The sequence below is a fragment of the Engystomops pustulosus genome, chromosome 2 (assembly GCF_040894005.1).
Source record: "Engystomops pustulosus chromosome 2, aEngPut4.maternal, whole genome shotgun sequence".
Classification (NCBI taxonomy): Eukaryota; Metazoa; Chordata; class Amphibia; order Anura; family Leptodactylidae; genus Engystomops; species Engystomops pustulosus.
In genome coordinates this window covers 141,328,427-141,356,204 of record NC_092412.1, presented here as the reverse complement: position 1 = coordinate 141,356,204, position 27,778 = coordinate 141,328,427, and the positions used below count along the sequence as shown (strand labels likewise).

Here is a 27,778-nt window from a genome sequence, read left to right as displayed (position 1 = left end):
GAGTAGACAGCATCTTGCAAGCCACCATACTATCTACAGTGGGAAGGTGGTCATGTTGCATATGAAAGAAGACCAGAATAACCACAGAAATAAATTGCTGCAATCAAATCTGCAATAGCTCTTGTAGTTGAAAATCCACACAGAAAGCTGCAACAACAACTGGGAATCTTCCCTGTAATATATTGTATATGTGATTGGACATGCTGTCCATGGTGCTGAGCACAGCGTTCAAACCTTAATCCTGCCCTGAGTAAGAGACCGATGCTCTGCAAAATCCTACTGTATTGAAGCATATGGTGAAAGTGATCAGCCCCCCTGGGATCCTCTACAATATAAAAATACAATAAAGTTTTTTTTTTAAAGTTTAAAAAAATATAAAAAACCTAAAATTTCAAATCACTCCCTGTTCCCTAGAACTGATATCAAAATAAATATACAAGTACAGGCAGTCCCCTACTTAAGGACACCCGACTAACAGATGACCCCTAGTTAAAGACGGACCCCTCTGTCCCTCTCTGGATGCTTTACTATGGTCCCAGGCTGCAATGATCAGCTGTAAGGTGTCTGTTATGAAGCTTTATGGATAATCCTTGTTCACATTACAGCAAAAAAATTTAAAACTCCAATTGTCACTGGGGCAAAAAACTATTTTGCCTGGATCCACAATTATAAAATATACAGTTTTTGATTTACATACTAATTCAACTTAAGAACAAACCTATGGAACCTATCTTGTACGTAAACCGGGGACTGCCTGTATAATCATAAAACTAAATTTTAGGTATTACCGTATCAAAATATAAAAATGGTTATTCCTGTAATGAATAATGGTGCCCAAATGTCCGAATTTCCACTTTTTCGACAATTTGCATCAAATAAAATTTTTCATATAAAGAGGTCAGAAGGTCGTACAGTCCACAAACGGTAGCAATGAAAATGCCAAAAAATGACACCTTACACAGCTCCGTACAACAAAGTATGAAAAAGTTATTAACGTTAGGATAGGGAAAAATAATTTTTAAAATCTATTCATACAAAATGAAACCTATAAAACCATTTGGCATCTCTGTGATCGTTTCGATCTAAAGAATAAATCTGTTGTTATTTTGAGCTTACAGTGAAAATCATAAAAACAGATCCCACAAGAAAATTTTTTTAGCAGAATTTTTACCACATTTGGATTTTTTCCCATTACATGGGATGGAAAGTTAAATATTGTCACTAGGAAGGACAATTTGTTGAGTAAAAACAATCTTTCATACAGCTCTGTACTCAAATCCTCTGTAAGCAAATAATTGACATGGTTTGTGTAAGAAAAAGTTTCAATTTCCCTATATACTTTCTGTATTAATTCCTCACCGTATTCAAGATCTCTGCTTGCTGTCCTTTGATAGATAGCTTCTCTGTTTACTTTCAGCTCATAAAAATCTATCCATGGTCTTATGATAAACATGCAGGTGCACTGGCCATTATTACCATTATATTAAACCCTACATTCTTACTGTACAGAGACACCCTGGTGAGAAGCTACAATGATGGTCTGAATGTGGCCTCAAGGGGCCGATACAATTGATAGATGTTGAAGAGCAAATAGCAATAAGTTACTGCTTAAAATGCAAAGTTGGCACTTTGTGATAAATAAGTGGATTTTGGTTATAGTTTGGGCACTCGGTCTCTTAAAGGTTCGCCATCACTGTCCTAGGCCATCTGGACTGCGCCTACGGCACAGCCTCCCAAACAATACAGCGGGTCAGCTCACAATTGTTTTCCCCATGTGCAGAGTGAGCCCTGTGGGTCAGCACCGCTCAGCTTATATCGGCCCAGCACAGCTGTAGACAGATAACACAGACAGCCCAAAACCCAGACTGTCTGGATGGAGTGGGGCCCTCCCTCACTTCCCCACTCCAGCAACACAGGTCCCCAGTAGGTTTCAGAATAATCAATGCAGAGACGTCTGCAAAAGAACTGACATCCTGGTCGATTTTAGAAACATGTAGTTGTGAGATACCTTTGGAAATGTATACCCCATCCACCACTTCTCCAGACAATGGGGGTCGTTTACTAAGGGCCCGATTCGCGTTTTCATGACGTGTTACCAGAATATTTCTGATTTGCGCCGTTTTTCCCTGAATTGCCCCAGGTTTTTGGCGCACGTGATCGGATTGTGGTGCATCGGCGCCGGCATGCACGCGACGCAAATCGGGGGGCGTGGCCAAATGAAAACCCGACAGATTTGAAAAAACCACCGCATTTAAAAAAAAAAAAAAAAACTGTCGCCTTTACCTTCACCAGGAATAGGCTTGTGCACTCCGGCGGACCTCCGTGGACTTCAGCGGAGCAGCAACACCTGGTGGACGTCGGAGGAACTGCCTTAGTGAGTCACCGGAAGACCCGAATCCACCGCAGAGAACGCGTCGCTGGATCGCGAATGGACCGGGTAAGTAAATCTGCCCCAATCTGTCACACCACGTACAGTGGCCGCATCTGGTATTACAGCTCAATGTATCTGAGCCATATTCCAATACCTGGGACATAGCAGCAGTACTAGGTACATCTCTTACTAACAGTAATAAGAGAAGGGGTTCTTACTGGGGTCCAATGGGCCCCTATACGTTTAGAATTTGAGAACTGCACTTCTACAGATCTAATATTGGCCTTTCCTATGGTGTTATATTTTGTAGAGTTAGGTTTATTTTGTTTAGAAAGCACAAATGTATTTTACTAGATCTAGCACAGAGGCAAACGGAAAATAATTAATAAATATTAAAACAGAAAACTAGGGCGAACTAGCGAGTCTGGCGTCCACATGGTGGATTTTATATGCACATGATTTTATTCTATTTTGTGAGTATGTTTTAATAAAATAAATTCCATATATTTGAACATACTACCCTATCTGCTGCTTAATCTCTTCTATAGTAGCTGTACACAATTTGGCTACAGGATGCAAGAAAACGCAGCTTAAAACTGTCTGAATAGCGATCTATTCCCATCCAAATACCGTTTGTGTGGAAGTGTACTGAAGAATTTGGAACATAGTTGGGAAAAGAGTGAAATCGTCGATTTATCAAAGGATATATAAAAGGACACACAAGGAGCTCCGGTCAGACTGTTTTATTTTTACTAATTACATGAAGTAATTTAATTTAATGGCATCAAATCATCACTTATTTCAACAAATGCAAATGTCTTCACAGTCCTGCTGCATCTCAGAAAAGGATAACTTTTAACTGCAAAGAAGGGATAGTTCTAATGGTCATGACTTCCTTTGAAGTCTGAATATTTCAGGAAATATGTGATTGAGCTAAGGAGCAAAGCGTAAGACGGAAAGTGCACGTTTATAAAGTATATTGGGGCACATTTACTTACCCGGTTCCTGTGTGATCCCCGAGGTGCGTTGTCCGATGAGGATGAAGTCTGCCGCGATTCAACAAGATCGTGCGCCCGAGATCCTGCATGTGCCGCTCAGGTCCGCCGGAGTTCACCTTCTTCTTCCCGGTGTATGTGAGTGCATGTCTTGCGACACAATTTGAATTTTAAATCCTGCGCTTATTTGAATCAGTCGGGATGTTTGACAGCCACGCCCCGCCACTTTCAGTCGCATGAAAGTCATCGCGATTGCGCCAAAATCTGATTGCGTGCACCAAAAGCCCCTGTTAAATGCAGAAATAGTCGGGAAACTCGGCGGAAATGCGGTCTGCGGACCCTTAGTAAATGTGCCCCATTGTTCCAGCACCTCACATACTTGATTATACTGTAGAGGATTTATGTGAATGTTTACATCTTTATTAGAGGTTTTAACACAAATAATGTCATAATGACAGAAACCCAACATCAATAGGATGTATCGGGTATATATTATGACACATCTGACACTACTTAAATTTTTATTGTGTTCCTGTACCTCACTATGTTGAAAGATTCCCTATGAATGACATTACCTTCACATCTCAGTACTGCGCTGTTCCAGACAACATTTCCTTCTTTTAAGATACAGGTGATGGTTTCTGAGCCATGCGTCCGGATAAAGCCATCATCACATAGGAAGGACACTGAGCTCCCCAGCTGCAAGCTCTCTCCGAACCTCTTTCCATTCACTGGCACGCCAGGATCAGGGCATTCATTGTGTCTGAAAGCTGGATAAAGAGGCAATGAAAAGTTTAGGAAGTTATGCTATGGACCAAGCCAATTTATACAAGCTATCCTTCCCATCACTCATTTTATACTGTTTTCAATGACTACCTACTGTGTTACATACCTCACCACATCTCTGTATAGTAGTGGCTGAACCGAATAGAGGATTAAATGAGATGAAGCAGCGGAGATCATAAATAATCTATACTATTTACAATCCGTCAAACAGGTCGTTAAGATTATCATCAATTTTTGGCTGGAAATAGTTTATGAATCAAGCTCCATAATGGAATGTCTCACTAAATGCTTGTCTTAATTAATGAGGAATCTTATTTTCCCACCTCTATCTTTATTTAATGCAGGGTTAACACAATTTCCTTTCATGCATATGATGGATATGGCTATACATTTATGAATAAATAATTTCCAGCATTTCTAAATATTAGCTTGTTTTTATTGGACTTCACTTAAGCAAAGCAAAGCATGAAGAGATGAAAAGGAAATGGGGTTTAAGTCACCAAGAATAATCCAGCTGGCTGTCTCTGGCTGTTCTACACGTAGGAAAACAAGGTCATATACTTCATGCCAGGTTCTCACAGAAGCTTTGCTGCTGCAACATTATCACTACAGGAAGTCACATACACAAAAATCTGTTTGGGACCAGCAACTGTGGCTGTAACAATAACGTGAAAATACAATCTGTGGCAACAGTTGGCATAGGAAGCTGCATTGCAGATGTCCATACAAAGGCATATTATGTGCAGTGATTTGCATTCAATGATGAGTAGCCACACATTTCATTACATGAAGAAAAGCCAATCTTAATGCTGACTTTATATGGCACTCAGTTATATGGCACTGTGTATAGGATTTCATCTAATTATTGCGTTGTTTGTTGCTAGATGCACAGTAGATGCTATATTATAAATAATTTAAATCATAGTCATAAATTTGTGTACAAATCATATTACATAGCTAATCAATGAGTAAGAAGCTACTAGTATGGGAAATTGATATAAAGCATATGGTTATATATGTGTATTTCTATCACTTATACAATGTATAATTATAATTCTCTAATGAGTTAGATAATTTAATTTACAGTACATTTTGTAAGTTTGGGAAAACTCCAAATAAGACATTGTGCCCAGGATAGTGTAAAGTAGAAGAAAAATAGTGCTGAAGAATCAAGCTTTCTTTTATTAGTGCTACAAGTTTTATCAGGTACAAGTTTTAATCAGGTTTTGATGGAGTTTTGAAACCAAAAGGTTGAAGTTTATATTCTAGATAAATATATGTGTGTCTAAAAAGTATTAATCTGCTTTATAACACACCGGTTTATAAGGTTAATTTCTGCTGACAGGTGTGCATTAGTCTGCATTAGTCTTCTGCAAGTTTTTTCAAATTTAAAATCTGATTTAAAAAGTCATTATGCAAGACCCTAAGCTGTGTCTCCTCCCGGTAGACCCTGAATTGTTCCAATCCACCGCAGAATGAGCTTTCATTACTGAAACTCTGTATTACGCTAAGAAGACAGTAGCCAGATTTTGGTTGGCTGCACATCCCGCCTCTCTCTCTTGCCATCTTGCCCTATTCTGGTTACACCATAAGAGGTGGCCCTGGGGTGGGAATATGGTGCAGATGCGTGGTTGGGTGCTTTGTGTTTGTGTTTCAAATTTGTTTATTGTTACAAGGGCATGTGCTACACTTTATTTGAACCCATTGTTGTACTGCACACACTGCACATGCATGACTATAAACCTGCTGGATCTTTTTTACAAGTTATTTTCTTTTTTTTTACTGTGGAGACGATTCATCTATGGTAGCAGACCAAATATACATACTGTATAATTGTATGGTCTTTCCTGTTTTTTTTCTCCTTTATTTTTTTCTCCTGCAAGATCACCATTTATGTGCTTTACTCATTGTATACATTGTATCTCCAAATGCCAATGTATCTGCATTGTATCTCCAAATAAAGTTTCATTGTTGTTTTAAAAAAAAAGCATCATGCAAGCAACCCTAAAAAATATTTCCATATTATAGACTGATCACTTTTAAATAATGTTGCACTAAACAGGTTTTCCAGAAGTAAAGATAAATGTCTGCAGCTCAGTTTTTATTAAAAAGGTCTCCAGCTAAAATATCCCTCTCAGCTCATGAGCAGCTGTGCTACTGCTAATGAGAGAAAGATGCCATGTTTGTTCAACCCTACAGAAACTCTTTAAAGATGTTGTAAGAGAATAAAAAATGTTATATTTTATTGGGGGGGGAGGGATGTCTATAAAAACAATAACCATTAATTCTCACATTCTGCGGTGCTCTCCGAGGCTTTTGTCGCCTCATCACTGCTGGCCTCTGAAGAGGAACAGAGACCAGACAGTAATACAGTAATATGTGCAGTGGGCAAATGGGAGCGGAGGAGTAGGTGAATATAAGGGGTTTATTGTTTTTGTAGTTCCCCCCCTCCCCTGACAATATGTAGCATTTTTTATGCTCCCTTTAACAATAATTAAGACAATTGGATCTTGTATAATATATATTTATAGTACAGACTACAACAATGACAACTTTAAAGTGACATAAAAAAGGTTTATCTTAATTACTGTCACATTCCTGTTCCGAGGGCTGGCATGGGTGGTAGGCGGGAGTTAAAAGTGAGTATTTTTTTTTTTGCTGTCACTTTCAATTATCCTATTTGATTCCTATAAAACAAACCTAGTATTAGATTTCTTTATCAGAGATTAACTTCCTGTGGCTTATTTCTCTTTTGCTGTTGTGGTGTTCTTTGTCAGTTGACACTTGTATTCTTGATTTTGTACCTCATGTAAAATCTTGTGTTTAGACTTTGGACTTCCTGGCTTCTCTTGTGCTTATGACATTAACTTACATTACCCCTTAGGTATTACCTCTTCTGACTACTCTTCCTGTATACTCCACCTGTCTGCTACACATTCCAACAGCTGCAAGTCAGAAAAAAAGGCAGTTTTTTCACTTGACACCTGATCACTTTTTCAGCATGTTTCAGATAGTGGGATTGCGCCTACCGGTAAGGTTCAATTCACTGCAGGCAGGGAACAATACAATTAGATATGACAAATTAAACTTACTTGTAAATGTGATATTGAATCCTCGCTTTTCGGTAGAATGGTCAGTCTGGAATTCCAATCTCAAAATGTGACCACTGCTAGTTAATGATGGTGGTACTTGGTTTCCAGAGAAAGTTCCCAGGACTGGTGACTCTGGAGAACCTCCATCTTTCACTGCCAGGAAGTCGAATTGCGGTTCCACGTCAAAGTCATTGAAAGCCAAATGGATGCGACTCTCAGGCTTGGCTATGATAAGCCATACACAGTGCAAGTGATTGCTGTATTCTTCGGGGTAGTTTGGAGACAGAACATTTCCAGATGGGGTGGTGAAATTAAAGAAGCAAGAAACTGTAGGAAATCAAACAATGGCAAACAAAGTCAAAAACTATATTGATTATATGTATGCTTTATACATTGTCAATAGTTGAAAATTGAATTCAGAAATCCTCAATGAAAATTATACCTAGTGAGGAAAGTGTGCCTTTTCTTTGGTTGTTTAGTATGTTTAAAAAGTAAAAAAAAAATATATTGCAGACCGTGCAGTATATATTGGCCTCATTTATAATTTTATAGTTTATAATTATAATGTATAGTTTTCCATAAGAGCATACACTTTCATGTAATGTGCAAACCAGTAGAAAACCAGGTATAATTTTTCAACAAAAATCATTAAAATATTAAATAATTTTCTAATAGAAATTATACTCCTCAGATAGCAAAAGCAATATTTATTTATTAATATTTTTGGTAAAAAATAGATGATTAAAAAAAAAATTAATTTGAAGGATGGGCTAGGTTTAAATTGCACTGAGACAGATTTACTAATAAAGATTACATAATTTGTAACAAGAATTCAAGGGATTATGGTTTTGTAGATAAAAGTTAAGGAGTAACACAATGGGGGAGATAAACTAATGGAATACAAAAGTGCCCTGGGGTTATTTGTTCAAAAAACTAACATGTCTAACATGCTTTGTAACAATTTGTATGTGTTTTAGACAGTAACCTAAAACACACCTTCACACCTCCATGCCAAGTGGGTGTGGAGGGTTATGAAGGTGGAAGTGACGGGAGGTGTCAACATTCGGCCTATCTGGAGGCTGCAGCCACTCAATATATTTTGCACATGCAGGGGTGGGGATTCTACATCTACAATTGATACATCATACACCAGTGTGTGATAAATCTCCCCAATTAATTAACTTTTTCCCTTTGTGCGACAAATCTCAGGAGCTGATTCTGATGAAATCCGCTTTTTAACTGTCTAGGCTTAGTTTTAAACACTACTAGAAATGTTGCCAATGTATTTGTTGAATACATTAAAAACATCTCCCCATGTGCTAATACAGTATGTTTCTACATGTCAGCGGTACGGTATTGCAATAGAGTGTGCTTGTAAGATACTATGGGTGACACTTATTATTTGCTGGCATTTTGTGCGCAAGAGTTTGATGAACTCCACTGGATACATCAAGAGGCTCAAGCCTCCTAATCCTGGGCCTGGCCATGCTGGGATTCTATTGTGCTATTGCTGGTGACTGTTCAGTTGAATGCAAGCCCTGATAAATGTCCTCCTGTGAGCCATAGTGATTCCAAGATTCTCCAGATATATCATCCAGCATAAGTCAGTGTGATACTGTAAATCTGGTGTAAGGTAGGCGTTAAAAATCTACTGTCTGTTACAGTTGAAAAATACAGCATTACTATTTGCTGTAACATTGTGAGTGCAGAATGACAGAGTGTTTCTGATATCAGTAAAAGGTTTAATGCTAAAGCTGAGGGCTCCTTTATTTTCATAATTATCAAAAAAAAAACCTAAAATATAGTTTTGAGGAGTATGATTTCCTGACAATAATACAGACAGTATGGTATGTGAAGAAAAGGACCCAGCAGCTATTACAATATCACACTAGACTTTTATCTTTCCATTGTATATCAAGCCCATAAAGCAATTGAACAAATACAATGTAAATTTCTTATCCATCTCTTAATCCAGTCAGAGCCAGTCATGTATAAATGTCTATACATTTGACTATTCATTGATTTTTATTTAATCAAATGTGTTAAAATGCATGAAATAAGAGAAGTAGGAATTCTGTTTAAAATGTAGAAAGCCGTAAAAGAAGTTGTTTTTATGTACTGTAAGGCAGGCATGCAATGTGCTATGGAATATAATGGCATGCAGAGTGGTAGAATGACATGCATAGCAATAAGAAGTCATGCCGAGCAAAGTACAGTACTGACCAGCATAGCGGTGTGTAGTGATAATATCCAATGTGTAATCATGGAACTGTGACTACAACCACAGAGTCCTCTGCAGCTCTTCAATCTTGCTATGACCTCTAGATTGAATGGCTTTCTGCGGCAGAGCAGTAGACTAATTCTTTATGACTATGATTTTTTTTGTCACTTATTATTTCATAGGAAGGTAGTGCTGGCTCCGCAGCATCCATTAGCATATTAGTTCTGTGTGACACAGTTGATCTTTAATTGGACAGCATTACGAAGCCACACTGACCTTCGGGCACCCTTTCACCACCCATCTTATACCAATGTTTCCGAAGCAGGAGGGGGGGATGCTTTAATGCATTGTTTTCCCATCATTGTCACCTTTTGCTATCTCCCTCTGGGTTCAATAAACCTGTCTTATGTACCAGTCGCCTGCACTTAAATACTGCTAATAAGGTGTAATTTAGAAGGCCCTAATAGCAGGTTATTAACGGTGTGGTACAGCTACATGCTATTACAGTGATGCGACGATAAACATTCTGATTTTGTAGGTATTTTTGCAACAGTCCTAAAATGCACAACCTATAAAATCTGAGGCTATGTAGATAGCGATAGTGGTTGTTGATTTTTACAGTTATTTCAACATTTGCAATTATTTACTCATCTACAGTAACTGTATTATTTACATTTCTAATAAGAAAAAAAAGTATGTTTCCTGTTATGACATATACAACAGCTAGACAGTGATACTGTGCCAGTCTACCATAAAGTGTGGTTTTACCCATAAAACAAATCAAAGACATTTATTGGGGCCCAAGAGGCCATGGGGCCCCATACAGTATTGTGATTCCAAAAATTCTTCCAGAACAATTTTGGGATTGCTTAAAGAAAAGCTACCATCAAAATGAAGTCTGATAAACCAGGGAAATTTACTCTTAGATCCAGGCACTTTGACGGTGGTAATCTTTTTATATTTGTTATCCATGGCCTCCTTACTTCTAAAATCAACTTTTAAAGGATGCTAATGAGTAGATTTTAGAAGGAAGGAGGCCATAGATAAGAAATATAAGAATATTACCACAGTCATAGTGCCTGGATCCATGAGTAAGTATCCCTGGTTTATCAGGCTTGATTTTGATGGTAGATGTCCCATGCCCACAGAGTTTAACCTATACCACTGCCATGCAGGCAGGACAGTGCATTTGGTGGGACCCCAGACATAACATAACTTTAAGCCCCAGAAAAGGCAAATCCGCCCCATGTATAACATTTGTGTAGGCCATAAGACAAATGTATGCCAAATGTAGCCATTCAATAGAATCAATGCCAATACTATCAGAATAATTTGTAGTGTAAAAGCTATAGAAAAGAATTTATTAGAGCCTGTACGTCAATTTCTGGCATACAAGTCCTGAAATAACACAAATTCCTGGCACATGGTCAGAAATTGGGACTATTTTCCTCCTTAAAGAGAAATTGGCCTTAAAAACCACTACCAGTATGTTGTCAAGCAGTTGAACAGCTTCCAGTTTCTTTCATGACCCAGTGTGGCTTTGTCTCTGGGCGTTTCTGTCTCTGTCTGTCTCTGACTGTTTCTGAATCTTGTGTTCTCTGTCTCCGACTGTCTGTGTCTGACTGTGTCTGTCTCTTTAACTGTCTCTGTCTGTCTCTTTAACTGTCTCTGTCTGTCTCTGTCTGTCTCTGTAAATCTTTGCCTGTCTCTGACTGAGTTTTTCTTTGACTGTCTATGTCTCTAACTTTTGCTGACCAATTCTGTCTCTGAGTTTCTCTTACTGTCTCTGTCTTTAACTGTCTCTGACTTTCTCTATCTCTAAATCCGGTGTTCTCTGACTACTGTTTATGTCTCCTTCTGTCTCTTTCTCTGAATCTGGTGTTCTCTGTCTGTCTCCAACTGACTGTGACTAGCTGTGACTGTCTATGTATTTGACTCTGAGTGTCTCTGTCTCTGGCTGTCTTGTCTCTGTGTGGAGATTTATCAGAAGTGTCTGAGAACAGAATTGTTGTAGTTGCCCAACGCAACCAATCTGAGCTCAAGTTTAATTTTCCTGCAGCTGTTTTTAAAATTACAGTTGATCTCTGACTGGTTTCTATGTGCAACTGGAACAGTTTTACCTTAGACATTTCTGATAAATCTCATCCATATATATCCCTATCCATCTTACCTCCCACATAAGCTGTCTTAAACTCATAGTAGCTAGTCAAAGCTCAGAGCTCATATTAATGAGCTGACCTCTGTCAGAATAGCAACCAATCACGGCTCAGCTTCTAACTGCTACAGCTCCTGTATATGGTGGTTAATAAGTGTATTTTGGAAAGCGTGGGGTGAAAATTTTGTCTCAAAACCTCATATATGACGTTCCCCAAGTCACAGAGAGCGGCTATGCAAAATTTGGTGATTGTAAGCACAACAGTGCAGATTCCTTTACTAGACATACACACACATACACACATACATATATTAGATGTAACTAACATTGAAACAAAGTTTTAATAATTCAGTAGAAAATTATGTGTCCATAGGTAATAGAAAAAATCTGACCATTTTTTGTCTATATTATGTATTTTCTATATCTATATTCTAAATGATCAATGAGGTGCATGAAGACTAACTGCTCTCACAAAGCTCTCCCACATTCTGCTTCTCTATAGGTTTGTAAGATGACAGCCAATAAGCTGCAGTTCTGTTATTCTAGCAACTCGGAATCAAAATTCAGCTGGAAAGTCAGAGATAAGCCCTTTAAGATGACCTCATATGGTGGTCATATGGTAGCTGTACGAACAATAGCTAGCATACTGCCGCCATAGGAGTGCATTGTGCACAGCACAGTATGGTGAGCACACACATGTGTCACCATAATGTGTGATCACTGGAAAAAAGATAGAGCATGCTCTATCTTTAACCGTAAGTACAGCCTGGAAGCACACCTCCCCATGAAAAGAGGAGTGGTGAGGAGCGCTCACTCTTCCACCTCTCCAGCCAAACATATGCTACAGCCAGGTCCAGGCCTAGCATATGTTCATGTGAGAGCTGCCGTAAGCTGAGGAGGAGATATTCTGTGCTGCAATATATGCACAATTTGATATATTTGCCTATCATTACTAGTTTGTGTAAAGTTTTTTCTAAATATTTACGATTCATATATATTTTGTCTTTTGCCGTTGAAGGTAGTTTTCCTAAATGGCCAACTTCTATGGAAATGCTGTCCTCAATAAAGAGTCATTGCTGGAGGATGAGTTCTTAGTTTATTTTTTTAAGGGGGCACTCTGATGGGCATTTTATTAATGGGGGCTCTCTACTTGCCATTACATTAATGGGGGCACTCTGCTGAACATTACATTAATGGGGGCACTCTGCTGAACATTACATTAATGGGGGCACTCTGCTGAACATTACATTAATGGGGGCACTCTGCTGTACATTACATTAGTGGGGGAACTCTGCTGGACATTACATTAGTGGGGGTTCTCTGCTGGATGTTACATTAATGGGGTAACTTTACTAAACTAGGTTAAAAATGTGGGCACTCTGCTGGGCATTATATTTATGGGGGCACTCTGCTGGACATTTTATTAATGGGATCATTCTGCTGGACATTATATTTATGGGGGAATTCTGTTGGACATTTTATTAAAAGGATGGGCTGCTCTGAACATTTCATTCATGAGAGGCGACTACTAGACATTTTAGTGATGAGAGGAGACTACTGGACATTTAATTAGAGAGTATTAGTAGAATTTCCCACCCTAGGCTTATACTCGAGTTAATAACTTTTCCCAGTTTTTCATGATAAAATAAGGTGCCGCTGCTTATACTGGGGACTTCTTACACTCGGGTATATACAGTACTTAATACTGTATACTATATTGTATAAAATAAAGCACTAGCTTTCATTTTCTTATATCTGAAATTATTCACTACTAGACTTTGTATAAAAAATGTACCATGTAATAAATATTTATAAAATTATATAAAGACATGTTCCAGTCTATTGTAATCTGCAGTAACTACCTTCCTTCTATTTTCAAGATGCTAACTGTACCTCTGAGACAAGAAGGAAAAGTGCAGATTTAGGTAAGTATAATGAATCACATTACTGCATACATATATTTTCATATATCTAGTCTAAATAGACATATCTTCTGGGCTTCCTAGTTTCTCCATTGTAAAAATCATGCTTTTTAAAGAGTTTTCCAGACTCTCGTGATTCATCATCAGTATGAAAAATGTCTGTGAGATCTTGGAAAACTCCTTTAAGTCCCTCATGTCTTGCCCCAGTGATGATATAAGAGCTGATGCACTTATTGGTGTAATAGATTCTTATTGCATATATAGGGCCATAGGCTTTTGATCACATTTGTTTAAAAAAGAATACCAAACAGCAGCACACAAAATATTACAAGTACATTGAGAAGAACTGTAATGAATTTACATGTCACCCTTGACAACACTTTGGCTGTTTTTCTTTTAATGTGCTTTGCATTTTTTATTGCTTTATTAGAAATCTTTGTAAATTAAGTTCAATATGCAAAATCTGTCACTCTGAGAAGCAAACCCCAGCTGCCATATGCCATACCGGTAATCCCAGAGAACAGAGTATAGTTTCTGGCAATAACATCTCCACTATGGTAATAAAGATAAAGTGGAAAGGGTCAGGGAAACTGCATTTTACCTTGAATAGTACATATATTATTTATTCAGACAGTAACTGCTGTCAGGACACAGCAAAGAGTAAAACGCTATTAATGGACCTCAATGACAAGAAAATAAAGCTGAGATTCGGCTACTTTCCCAGAATGAAGAAGACTACCATTCTAATGCTTTTATACGAGCTGCCTTTTACACCAGACAGGCCTATCACATGCTCAAGCATTGTTTTAAGTTCCTGGATCAAAAAGAAGGAGATGCAAGAATTGCTGCTGGGCTCATTATCCAAATAAACTCCAACCGTGTAATACTGAAACATTATTAGACTTACTGCCGAGATAGGGAATTTGCAAGCAAAGAATTCTCAATGTACAAGCCAAAAATAAATGAACTAAGCCCCTCTGCTATCAAATCAGAACAAGTGGGAAATAGCCCAGCAGTCCTTTAACCAGCCACCAGGGCACGGACAGAAGATAATAGAGCACGCTTCAACCAGAGGTATTACGAAAGCCTGCCTGTTTTCCAGAAAAAAAAATGTAGACGTCTATATCTCAGTACCTATCTGATTGCTTTATTTCCGTTCCTTTCTCTCCAGATAATAGACTGAAATATTTGGACCCTATGCATCAAAAATTCATTAGCTGTCATTAATTTTTAAATAACTGGCTTCATTTTAATGTTGCCACTGACTGTACTCTTTATACAATTTTCCTGGTCCCCTGCACTGATCTTATTTAACATGTACCATGTAAATGGAGATATCTGACAGAATAAATTACTGCTTTACTGAATGTGGCAACACAATAAACTGAAGCTACCGATATTCCTCATGTTACCTGCAAGCTCCTCTGACTTTATTTTTGTTAATGGCTGGTTAAAGGGTACCTAAGGATTTATTTATGATTCACTATTTAGGGCGAGTAAAAGAAAAGCAGTTGTCACAGAGAAAGCCACACATTGATTTCTTCTTGCATGACGCAGAGCATTTCCTCCATTGTGTGACTAAGTTTGCCCCGGCAAACCAGGTGTAGAACTGTGTGACACCGCTGTGCCCTGCACATGGAGCAGCACTTGTAGACCTGTAGAGCCTGAGGTGGTGGTGGAGAAGGAGGAGTTAGACATTGGCACAGGAGCAGCAGTTTGACAACATGGAGGAGAAAGCAGCATCTCTTCTTCAAGTTGTTGGTGTGGCTTTCGTCTTGGAACTCTGCACCTCGGTTCGACACAAGCCATAAGTTCTCTGAAGGGTGCAGAGTTCATGACTTGGAAAGGGAGGGACTGCAGTACCAACAACCGGGACAGGAGCACAGTCAGCTTCTGCTCCTTAGGATGGCTGGACGCATAGAGTTGTCTCTTTGCAGGTAACATGAGTAATATCAACAACTGCTGTCCTACAGAACAGATTGGTGATGGCTTGAGGACCGAAATCCTTAAGACAGGTTTTGTATTACAGAGAAGGATAAGATACTGCCACACATCTTAAAGTTTCTGTTCTCTAGTGAGACAACAAAATTGGGTGTATGAAAGCTTGATACATGTCTTTCCTGACTGCAGTTATACATTATTGAGATTCTTGAAATCAAATGGCCCAGTTTGTACATTTTGGATGCCTAGACTGCAGGAGAGTTGGGACAATAATTTGTCACATTAAAGGAGGTTGAAAAACATGGCACCATTCTTTAAAAAAAGAATATAGTAGTACATGGTATTGCAACTAAATTCCATTTATCTCTACAGAGCTGAGCAGCAATATCAGCACAAATCATGTCATGCACAGTGCTGTTTGTGGAAGAAAGTCATGTTTTCAACCTCATGAAAACCCCTACAACCTTTGGGGTGGCACATCCCTATGCAGCACAATCTGCTTATAAAGTGAGAACGGTAAATTCATGACCTTGCTTCATGGAGCACATTTAATTAGGACATAGATCTATAGGTTGATGGTGGAAAAGTGTTCATAAGGGGTGCACAAGTATTCAATAATCTAGCACATCCTGCATATTTGAGAGGCAAACTGCCCTTAGTGCAGATTGCACTACATTTGATAAATCTGGGCCAATGTATTTACTTTAGATTGCTACTTCTGCATACTGCACAGTATTGTTTTTATAATGAGAGAAAACTAGTGAAGTATCCTTCTATATTCCTATTCAGTGGCATAAGTCACAGGCCAATGAAGTCTTCAAACTTGACCAGAAGGATGCTGCAAAAGACAAACCTATCCAAAATAGTACATTGGATCACTTGCTTGTTTCACGACTAACTTATCAGCAGAATTCAGAAGACAATTGTATTATACATGTAGACCATAAATGAGGATATATAAGTGAAGTGATATCAGATTATCCATCTCTAGTAAAGAGATGACGGAACATGATGTTACAGCTTTTGTAAACAGATTGAAGGTAATACTACATCTATTCTTTTCATGGGAGAAGAATGCTTGCTCAACTGTATGCGGAACTTGCATGGAATGGATAAGAGTGAACTGCCTGCATCGGTCATTTATCTCTGTCTTCATTCCAGAAGTGGAATTCAAATATTGAAGACATTGCAGGTTATTTATTATATGCCCCGCCTCTCAATGTATTCGGTGGGTTGCTGCACTGCATTTTATTAATATGCCAGGTCTAACCTGGTGTAGAAATAAGCACAGCCGGTGACTTTTCATTCGTGAAAAGTTGATGCCAGCACAGGGACAGGAGTGGCTCTGTGCTTGATCCCTCCACCGCCAACCGCGCCTCCAAATGCCACTACACGTCCCCCTGGCATGGAAATGGTGGATTGGGGAAAATAATCACAATCTTACAGCTAACATTTTCAATTATTTCAGGGCTTCTACGCCACATTTGTGGCAGAGAAGTCCTGATAAATACTCCCATTGTCTGAGATGGAAGATAGTCTTTAGCAATATCTGATCAGTGGAGGCCTAACATCAGGCACCCTATGTGAACAATTGAATAAAAGAGCTTTATGTATTTTTGCTTATGAATTTCTTAGCTAGTGCTGTGGCTGATTTTACAAGTAAAGAACCCAAACCATATCATACATATGAATTCAAAGGAAAAAAGAATTCCAGGGTTGATATCCACAGGATAAAAGTACCTGTGTCAGCCATAAAATAGCTCCTACATATCTTATTCCATAGGCAGCTACTCAAGTTCTATAACTTGCCAGATGTTACAGCAATTTAACCTAAACTGCAACTTAGAGTTTGTCCTCCCGAAAAAGGCCTGAACAGCAAAGTCTGGAGACACGACGAGTAGCTGCAGGTCACATCACTAAATACACCATTCTTAACAAGACATAATAGTTTAGAGGAATTTGCTCCAGTCACATACACCCTTGTGAGAAAGGCCCAGGAGTTTTCTAACAGACAGCTTAAAGATGTTCACTGTAATAGAGTTTCCATGTTGAGAGCCACATATGTAGCGGTGGTATCTCAGCTACTTGCTTTTGATTGTGTCTTGTTTATTATTTATTGACTTTGCATGTGCTCAGTATACCTTCTCGATAAAAGAACTTTTGACTAGATGTTGGCTAGGGAATTGGTTTACTTAGAGGAGAAAATTATGTTGCCCTATATTATTTGTATAAATAGTGTTTTTCTCAGATAATTATATTAAATAATTTAAAAGCATGCAACTATGAGTCACTTTAAGGAATTGAAATATAAATCGTGTATATTTAGGCCCCTTTCCCCCAATCAGTTTGTAATTCATTTCAATGCATTGCATAAAATGAATGGTCTATCTTTTCTCAGGCAACTGATCAGAGAATAATGCATTGCATTTGCATGTGTCTCAGAGTGCAATGCTATTTTGATGCATCTCCATAGACTTGTAAGGGGTGTTTTTTAAACGTTTGACTTGCAAAAGTAGAGCGAGCTGAGAGTTTCACGTGTGAGTTTGCGTAAAATACATGCAAGTCTGACAAAACTGAATGAGTACAATGGGACACAATGTAATGTGAGTTCTGCACCTCTTGTTTATTCCCTCTATTCATCTGTTGGTAGAGAGTTATGAGGTGTCTACACACAAGATTGTTGTAAAACCAGACTAAAGATTGCAGTTTATGATGACTTTCCTCTCATGTCAATGGGTTCATTATTTCAAAGCTTGACTAGTAAACCTTAGAACCAATATTTAACAACACCTAAATAGTGATTCATAACTCTATATGAATCTGATCCATGCAACATGGTTTCATACAAACATACACAAACACACCCTTTCTATACAATCAAGCCATATACGTAAGGCAAACTACACCAGCAACGCCAAAATTGTGTGCCTCTTGGAGGTTGTCCTTTGGTGAGTAGTGTCCAGACATATAATGACACTGGTTGAAAAACAACTAAAAACCAATGAATAAAGAGGATAATTTTAAATATCAGGTTATGAAAATGAATTTCATTAGATTATGTTCACATTTGCATTGTGGATTCAATTCTTATTGTAAGTCACAATGCATCACTGGAAATGTAATATAATAAAGCATTGTTACAGTGCTATTTTATCTTTCAAGTATGACAGGATCTGCAACGGAGATGGTGAATTGTGCTACAAAACAGATGTCAGTAATGTCTTTACCTAGCCATAGATTGTTGTCAGTCAAGTCCACCGACTTTGGTGGCTAAGGGATTGAGTTATTAGATATTAATAAGAATAATCCTTTAATTTTCACAAAGGACACAATGGGGCACATTTACTTACCCGTCCGTCGCGATCCCCGGTGTGCGGATCTTCCGCGATTCACGTAGCTTGTACGCTCAATTTCCTGCATGTGTCGCTTCCCCTGTTGAGGTCTGCCGGAGTTCACCTCCTTCTTCTTGGTACACGTGAGTGCTGATCTTGCGACACAATTTCATTTCTAAATTCCGCGGTTTATCCGAATCAGTCGGGTCTTCCGACATCCATGCCCCCCCCCCCCGAATTTGTATTGCTTGCAAGCCACAATCCGATCACGTGTGCCAAAAACCCAGGTCAATTCATGGCAAAACGGTAAAAAGTCAGGAAACCCGACGAAAATGCAGTGTTCGGACCCTTAGTAAATGTGCCCCAATATGACATCTCCTTTCATCCCTCTTCTCTCCCTCTTCTCATGCATTTATCAGTGAGAGTTCAGTGTGACAGCTACAGCAGGGAAGTGTACAGAAGTTTATAGCCAGTTTTAGTGTTAAAAGACTCGCGGATGCACAAGTGCTTACAATGCTTACAATGTGAAACCAATTTCTAGGTAAAAAATGACATATGTGGAGATCTTGAAGCTTTATTTAATGGGACATTACTAAATAAAAATAAAAAACGGCATCTTTATGTTAGTCCTTGTCTTCTCATTACTACCATATCAAAACTCAGCTTACATTAACAGTTAACTATCATAAAGCCATATAAACTAACACTTGGTGATGATGTTACTTTGACTTATTCAGATTTCTTAACTTTTTTTCAAAATATGTTAAAAGCAAATAAGAATTTGGGCAGCATGTTGGATGCGCAATTTGCATATCCATATAGCTGTTTCTTCCCTGATGAAAGTTAAAATAATGCTTATAAATTTCACTGAAGAAAGTCATAGAACATAAGAGAACTGTATGTATATAGCAGTTACATTTATTCTACTCATCTATTGCCTTTGCATTAATGTCGGGTTGAAAGACACAGCTGACTTTGCAAAAATGCAACAAATAGCAGCAATAGTTGAGTGCAACATTCAATGTTATTGATTTATATGTACAGGTGGTCCCCTACTTAAGAACACTCGACTTACATACGGCCCCTAGTTACAAACGGACCTCTGGATATTGGTAATTTATTGTACTTTAGTCCTAGGCTACAATAAACAGCTGTAACAGTTATCACAGGTGTCTGTAATGAAGCTTTAGTGTTAATATTGATTCTTATGACAACCCAACATTTTTAAAATCCAATTGTCACAGAAAACAAAAAAGTTCTGGCTGGGATTACAATGATAAAATATACAGTTCCGACTTACATACAAATTCAACTTAAGAACAAACCTACAGACCCTATCTTGTATGTAACCCGGGGACTGCCTGTATTCACCCTTAGCTTTCCTAATATATGTCTAGATAAATATGTTATGAGAACACCATCTTTTCAAAACAATATTGTTTTGTCATCACAAAGTCAAACCTTACATGTATCTATGTTGCTAAATTGTTTATCATCTGAGACAGTATCTTAGAGGTGAATACTTTTATAAAATAATATGCAACCACATCTATAAGATAATATGGACAGTGAAATTATTAGAGTAGGTTCATCTCCAAACCAAAAAGCCTTTTTTGATTGAATGTATGTTTGTGTATGTTTCCATTTACATTTAGTGCTATACACAGACATTGCTAGGTCAAAAGATCCAGGGTCTGTGCCCTGGATCTTTTGGCCAGAGTCCCACATCTCTCTCGGTCAGCATGCCCGCGGTTCGGGCATTACCTATCAGTAATGAGAAAGTGTGCAAAAGACAAGCTGCTTTACCCTACAAGACCTGAATTGACATAAATTGATGTAAATCAGGTCTAGGAGGCTACAGGATGATGATGTCATGTCATCATATGACCTGCAGGGGAAGGCAGTGCACAGAACTGCACTACCTCACCAGTAAAGTGAGAGGGAAACATGAAAGGGGCTAACTGAGGGGAAAAGGGGAGAACATGTAGGGGGGTACCTGAATGAGGAGGGTTAACTGGGGCACATGAGGGGATATCTAAGGAAGAGGGGATATGGGGGTAATTGAATAAGGGATAACAAAACGAGGAGGTGGGACATGAGGTAGGGGTATCTGTATGAGGAAGGGGGGAAAGGGGAGGTAACTAAACGAGGAGGAGAAACATGAGGGGGTAACTGAAAGAAAAGGGGGTAACTGAGTGAGGAGGTAGTGAGAATATGAGGGGGACGCGGCGACGCGGGGAAGGTGAGTGGGGAAGGTGAGGGGGAGGTGGAGAAGGGCAGCGGACCATACTTACATAGGTCCCCGCAACCGGAGACAGCAGATCTCCAGCGGGAACTGCAGACCACGCGGCAGAAGTTGTTCGTGCCGCGTGGTCTGCAGTTCCCGCTGGAGATCTGCTGTCTCCGGTCTCCGGTAGCGGGGACCTATGTAAGTATGGTCCGCTGCCCAGCGCCATACATAGGGCGCGCCGGACTATAAGGCGCACTTTGGATTTCCACGGAAATCCAAGGCTTTTAAGTGCGCCTTATAGTCCGGAAAATACGTTATATAAAGTATATTGTTAGCGTGAGAGTTTTTGCTTTCAATCTGAACTATTCTGCGTAAAAATGGAAAAACTGTTAATGGCTTATTGCTCTCTGGAGTGTGACAAGGCATAATATCAATGTAAAACATTATAGAATATCGTTTGGAAATAATGACATTCTTTGGTAAAAAATAGACAAATAGCGACATTTTGCATGTTAACATTGCCCAAAAGATGTATGATATGTATATGTATTTGCTCTCCAGGGACATATCTTCCTCCCACTGGTCACGGTGGACTACAGGATGACAAATGGCTGGATTGGTCTGTAGAGAAATCACCCTGGCATTTAACTGTATGTCGCAGTTTGAGGCACATTCAGCATGGAAAGAAGAGCACAATTTGTATGCCATATCTCATAAGCCTGGTTCAGCTATGTAAAGTCCATCATGTATATTTGTTGTGTCAGGACCATTTGAAGGGGCAATGGGAGCAACTGCCAGCGGCCTGAAGTGCACAGAGAATCTAGCGACATTTCCACAAGAGCCTAATACGTTCTCACTGCACACAGACATGCAGACAAATAGTTTAATGCGTCTGCCATGATGCATTCTAGTTAATCTCCTAATTCTTTTTAATTCATTTTGTTAAAGACCTAGGATTTGCCAGCAAATCTCTTTTGTGAATCATTTCTGAAAAAAGATTATTACAGTGTATCCTTCACTATTGTTACGAATGGCCACTTTTCAAAACAGATACAAAAAAATTCATAAAAAATATCATAAATATGCTAAAATGTGTAGCTTTTTGGAAGAATATAACCTGTACCAGAATACTTTAAATTGTAGTATTAATAGATGAGATGACATCTGCTGTAGCCTGATAAGCTATGATCTTTCAATTTTGGGTTTCTTGGAGTAAAACTGATGATTTTGGGTTCAATTCTGAATGGAAAATTGCTGTAAGCAGGTACTGTACTATGTAAGAATGGAGCAAGAAACAGTGTACATCTCAAGAATTGTGCCTTTTTATTGAAGTATAATGCTGCTTACCACTGACCGGTGTAAATGAAGGTGATGTGCAGACACACTGGCCCACATTTATTAAAGTGTTTTCTGTCTGACTTTGCACTGAAAAGAATGTGCAAACTGCTTGCACATGTATTTATAAAGTGTCTGCACGTTTTGTGTCGTGACTGTACAGTGTGCTACAAGAGTGGTTAGTGGTTTAGCAGAGTTTGCACCACATTTATTACTGACCTGCACAACAATTCTGTCTGTGTCACAATACTGCAGCATGAACAAAAAAAAATGGTGCAAACTTCCAGAGCAGTGCAGGGGGCACCAGATTCATGAAGACAGTGTACCAGTTTTGATGAATCTGGCGCACTTTGCACACTCCACAGGCAAACTGCAATACAGACTGCACTAGTTTTGATAAATGTGGGCCTCTGATAGTACCGTAATAGTAATTAAGGAGTTTTGTTTCTTATTGTATACATTTTGTATTGGCAAAGACGTAGCATTAACAAGTAAAATGAATACGGAAACACTACCTCTGAGATATCCATGGATAATAACAGATAATTTTCATGTCTGCCTGCAATCCTTCTCATTAGCTCAACTGATAGTATATAATTATCACTAGATAGTCTATACATACATGTATATTTATTAGCACTAATCCGTTTTATTTGCTTTGGGTACTTAACCTGTAGGGATTAGCTGGTGCTGAACAGAGCAGAAATGGACTGTCTCTTGTCCCTTTAGCTGATTATCTAATGATCTACAATAGGCATTGTTCATTATTAGTTCATTTAAACGTCTCTGTGCTACAAAGAATCATTTAAGCATTTGACAATTCTTAACCTCTCAGCCATTAGGATTTTGTATCTAGAAGATGAACTGGTTACCCAGAACATACTGTCTTGATACCTATTATAACTATTATAAGTCAGTGGGCAGAAAGGGCTCTAAAGGCATAATGTGACTGCAGCCTTAGCCACCATTTAAAACGGGTGACGTACATGCCCCCCCCCCACCGCGCGGACGCACAAGCCGCTGACCATGCGCCCAATCTATTCCACCTTATGTCCACATCAGCTGGCGCAGGTGCGTTCCGCCTTTTTTATTGGTTGGCTTCTTTGATTTAATCTCCATGCGTTCTCCTTAGCACCACCCCTTGACAAAGTCCTGTGTGGACAAAACACGTGTCAGGGAGGTGCTGGGCAGCTCTCCCTCTATGCGCCAACTATGTTTTATATTTCAGGTATAATTTGTGATCCGTCTTTTAGCGCTCTAACCACTTGTGTTTACTCAGTATGGATTGTCTCTTTGGGCTTTGCACTATGCACTTTATGATGTTACATAATATTATGCCTAATGTCCATTAAATATTGATGCTGCCCAGCACCTTGTTGGTTTTTGCCTTGCAACTACCCAGAATTATGTTCTATTTTTAATGTATATCAATAAACTTTACATTTTTTAGTGACGCGTGGTCACTCTATTTTCTTTGTTGGTCATTCGCTTTCTGAGCGTAGCATTCTTTATATTTTTGGTGCCCTATTCTCACTATAGCAACATTGCTGGGATTTACGTTACGAAATTAGTTCATATTTTGCTCTAATAGGATTTTCTTAGCCACCATTTAGACATGTGACTTTTTAAGAAAAAAAAAAAGAAAAAAAGGAGGTTTTCTTAACTAACTTTTCTTTATCACCTTCTTCCTAGGTCTGCTTGCTACTAGCTAGTATACTGGATGTGTCTGCCTGCCTATTCCTTTATTAACATATAAAAATGCCACTATAAAGAACATTTCCCAAGTCTCTTTCTTAGAATGAAATTTTTTTACATAATTGTAAAATATATTTTGCTATCTTGTGATATGTCAAAGTAATTGGTTAAATTTTTAATGTTCCCAAACTCTTGGTACACATTAATCGTTAGAGGTGTAAAAGAAAAAGTAAATATCTTTAATTAATACACACAGCAGTCCCTGAGTACTCCCTGCGGAAAGAAGACTTGTCTAATCTCAGCATGATGTAAACTGAAAAACTATTTAATGTACAGGTAGTCCCCGGGGCACATACAAGATAGGGTCTGTAGGTTTGTTCTTAAGTTGAATTTGTATGTAAGTCGGAACTGTATACTTTATCATTGTAACCCCAGCCAAATTTTTTTAGGTCTCTGTGACAATTGGATTTTAAAAATGTTGGATTGTCATTAGAACCCCAATTAGCAATAAAGCTTCATTGTAGACACCAGTGAAAAGTGGTACAGCTGTTTAATGTAGCCTAAGACTAAAGTACAGTAAATTGCCAACATCCAGAGGTCCGTTTGTAACTAGGGGTCGTATGTAAGTCAGGTGTTCTTTTGTATTACCAAAACCAGGGGCAAAAAAGTCGACAATTTTGTAAAAGCAGCCAATATACTGTAGTATCAACTCTCCACTGACTCGGTAGGTCTCATCTATCTTAAGCGTTTCTCTATTTTTGGTGCATTTGTATATTTGCGCCAAAATTTGTGGCTTTTTCACTAGGCTAGCAAAGTTAGTCGTGCTAGAATCTTCCAGTGTTACGCCTGTTATATCTTAAAAATCCAAATGTGGACCCATGAAAGCCTCGACCAGGGGCAGGAAAAACTTTAGAAGGGGTTGCAGAAGAGTTTCAGTCTCAAAAACTCCACAGACGCAACTGCCTGATGTTTGAACCTCTAAGATGAATGCCTAAAATAACCAAAAAAAAAAAAAAGAAACACACAAATATACTGACTAAAGATAAATGACTGTCAACTCCTCAAAAAACAAAGGCACAATATGGTTATTTGTCTTAAATTATCTTATATATGTCTTGTTAATATTCTGCCAAACAAAAATCCAATTGTTAAAAGAAAAACACTTGGACTCACGTATTGCACTCATCGCCTATACTTACTGATTTATAGACTGAGGACTAAAAGAAAGTACCACAATGGAAGTTTGAGACATATTGCTTAGTACTTAGTACTGTATGTATGTTCACGTGTATACCAAAGGTAAAGTTTTAATGCATGGGTCAATGTATATTCCTTTATGTCTTCTTGGCTTTGTAGGTAATTTCTACTATTCTCTGATGTATCATAGACGGTAGAGACTAGTTCTGATGAAATTCCCCATACACTGCACACAAAGAATAGAGTTTATGGCCATCCTCTCTCTATCCTCTCTCTTACCCAGAGCACATCCTCATAAATAGCATCAGTAGTGAAATTATGCAGCACTACTAATTAGTTCAACTTCTTTTTTCCTTCCCCCCTCCACAGAACATTTCAGGTTGTTGTTTTTGTCTGTGATCTGCTAAACTGTCAGAAAAAGTCATTCAAGTGAGTGATCAGTCTTGCATGCAAGGGGAAAGAAATGAGTCTGATAAATGGGGAAAGAAGTTTTACCATACATCACGGCATACTGTATTAGGTAGCCCAATAGGTTTGTTTGATTGGACCTTTGTGTAATCTAGAAGTAGAAGCAGGACTGAGAGAAATATGCACCACTACATTAGATTGACTTTGTGCATTGGGGGAGTGTCCTGCTGTGCTGAGAAATCTTTGTACTCCTCGAGTTCTCCTTACAGAAACTGTCACTTAAGGCCACCATGTAGACATGTGGAGTCTTATAGCCATGGATGCTTAACAAGGGCAATTCTGGCAAAATATGAAAAGTTTTCCAGGATGGTATGAGGAAAACCGTGCCTCTTTTAGCTACCTTGTAAGGCAGCTCCCGTTACATCAAGCATGACCAACAAGAGGCCTTATGACATGGTGCAGGATTAAAACCAAATCAGTATATCTATTCCAGTAGGAACAGACCCCCAACTGTAGACAGCACTGTTTCTATCTGGTTGGGTCTCCTCAGTACAACGTAGAGAACTGGTTTGGCAGGTTCAGGGGCTTGTGACTAGGGTCTGGAAGTAAGAGTTCTCCATATGGGGACTGCCAACTAAGGCTGCCATGTGGGCGTGTGGAGTCCTATAGCCATGGATGCTCCACTAGGGGGATTCTGGCAAAATATGCAGTTTTCCAGGATGGGATAAGGAAATCCATGCATTTTTTAGCTACTTTGTAAGGCAGCTCCATTGACATCAAGCACGACATACAAGAAGCCTTTTGACATAATGCGGGATTAAAACCAACCCAGTATGTCTATTCCAGATTTTGACCTGATTGGGTCTCCTCAGTACAGTGACAGGAACTTGTTTGGGTGGGTGAGAGGCTTGTGACTAGGGTCAAGAGTAAATTTTTTCCCAGAATCCCCCTAGTGGAGCATCCATGGCTATAAGACTCCACATGCCTACATGGTGGCCTTAATTGTCAGTCAGTCTAAGGAGGAACTTACTTCCTGACCTTAGTCACAAGCTTCTCACCCAGCCAAACAAGTTCCCTACACTGTAGTGAGGAGACCCTATCAGGCTAAAACAGTGCTGTCTACAGTTGGGAGTCTGTTCCTTCTGGAATAAATATCCTGGTTTGGTTTTAATCCTGCACCATGTCATAAGGCCTCTTGTAGGTCATACTTGAAGTAAAGGGAGCTGCCTTACTAGGTAGCTAAAAGAGGCATGTTTATCTTATCCCTTTCTGGAAAACAATGCATATTTTAGCAGAACTCCTCAGTTGCTCTCTGAGTGAGTGCTTTAGTGTCCAAACAGAAACTTGAGTTTTTATTCAGAGCAAAAGCTATGGCCACGAAGCAGTTTAAACCCAGAGATCTAAGGACACAGCAGTTTGAGGAGACTCTTCAAATCCTCCAGGTCCTGCTACAATCCTGTAAAAACATTCATAGATCAAATACCTACTTCTACTAAGAACAAATGCAAAGGTATGAATATATAACTATGTAGTATGACCAAAACAGCTTACACATTCCCTTTAAAATATTTGTATATCAATGAAAAGCCTAGTGAAATAATTACATTTGTATAAAGCAAAAGCAAGGTCAATAAAGGTACATTATATTCCGGTTGAGACTATGTTCCAAACTTTACAGTATTCATCTTTGATAAAATGTTTGCAGGATCAATGCTGTTCAAGTTGTCTCTAAACCTGCTTAAAAAACATAATCCTTTGGACAGCCTTGAATGGAGCTGATTTGAAAAAGCAGATGCCACAAAATTTTCTAATCTCATATAACCACTTTAATGTATGTCGAATTTGGCTCAATAGTTATCTGGCATTAAGATACTTCAATTACGTAACCACTGTGGTAAGGATTATGCAAAATCTTATTCATATTACAGTACTCAGACATAGCCTAAACTGTACTGTATACCCCTTTTAGGGTTGTGATTGCCAACAGAGATCCAGGCATTTAAACTGCTGCAGGCTACAGTTTTAGATGGAGGTAATAAAGATGTGAGGCTATCCATTTAACCCTTTTAGCTAACTCGTTGCCTTGTGATATGTCCAT

The 27,778-nt window shown here is 38.8% G+C and overlaps 1 protein-coding gene across 2 annotated transcripts in view; it reads right to left on the bottom strand.

Moving 5' to 3' along the window:
* Positions 1 to 27,778, bottom strand: part of CSMD2 (CUB and Sushi multiple domains 2) — a 648,217-nt gene that overhangs the window by 151,860 nt on the left and 468,579 nt on the right. For both annotated transcript variants that reach the window (XM_072136727.1, XM_072136728.1), the window contains 2 exons: positions 7,245 to 7,571; positions 3,942 to 4,136 (listed from right to left, as the gene is read on the bottom strand). In XM_072136727.1, the coding sequence (XP_071992828.1) occupies positions 3,942 to 4,136; positions 7,245 to 7,571 (522 nt within the window). The remainder of the gene's footprint in view (positions 1 to 3,941; positions 4,137 to 7,244; positions 7,572 to 27,778) is intronic.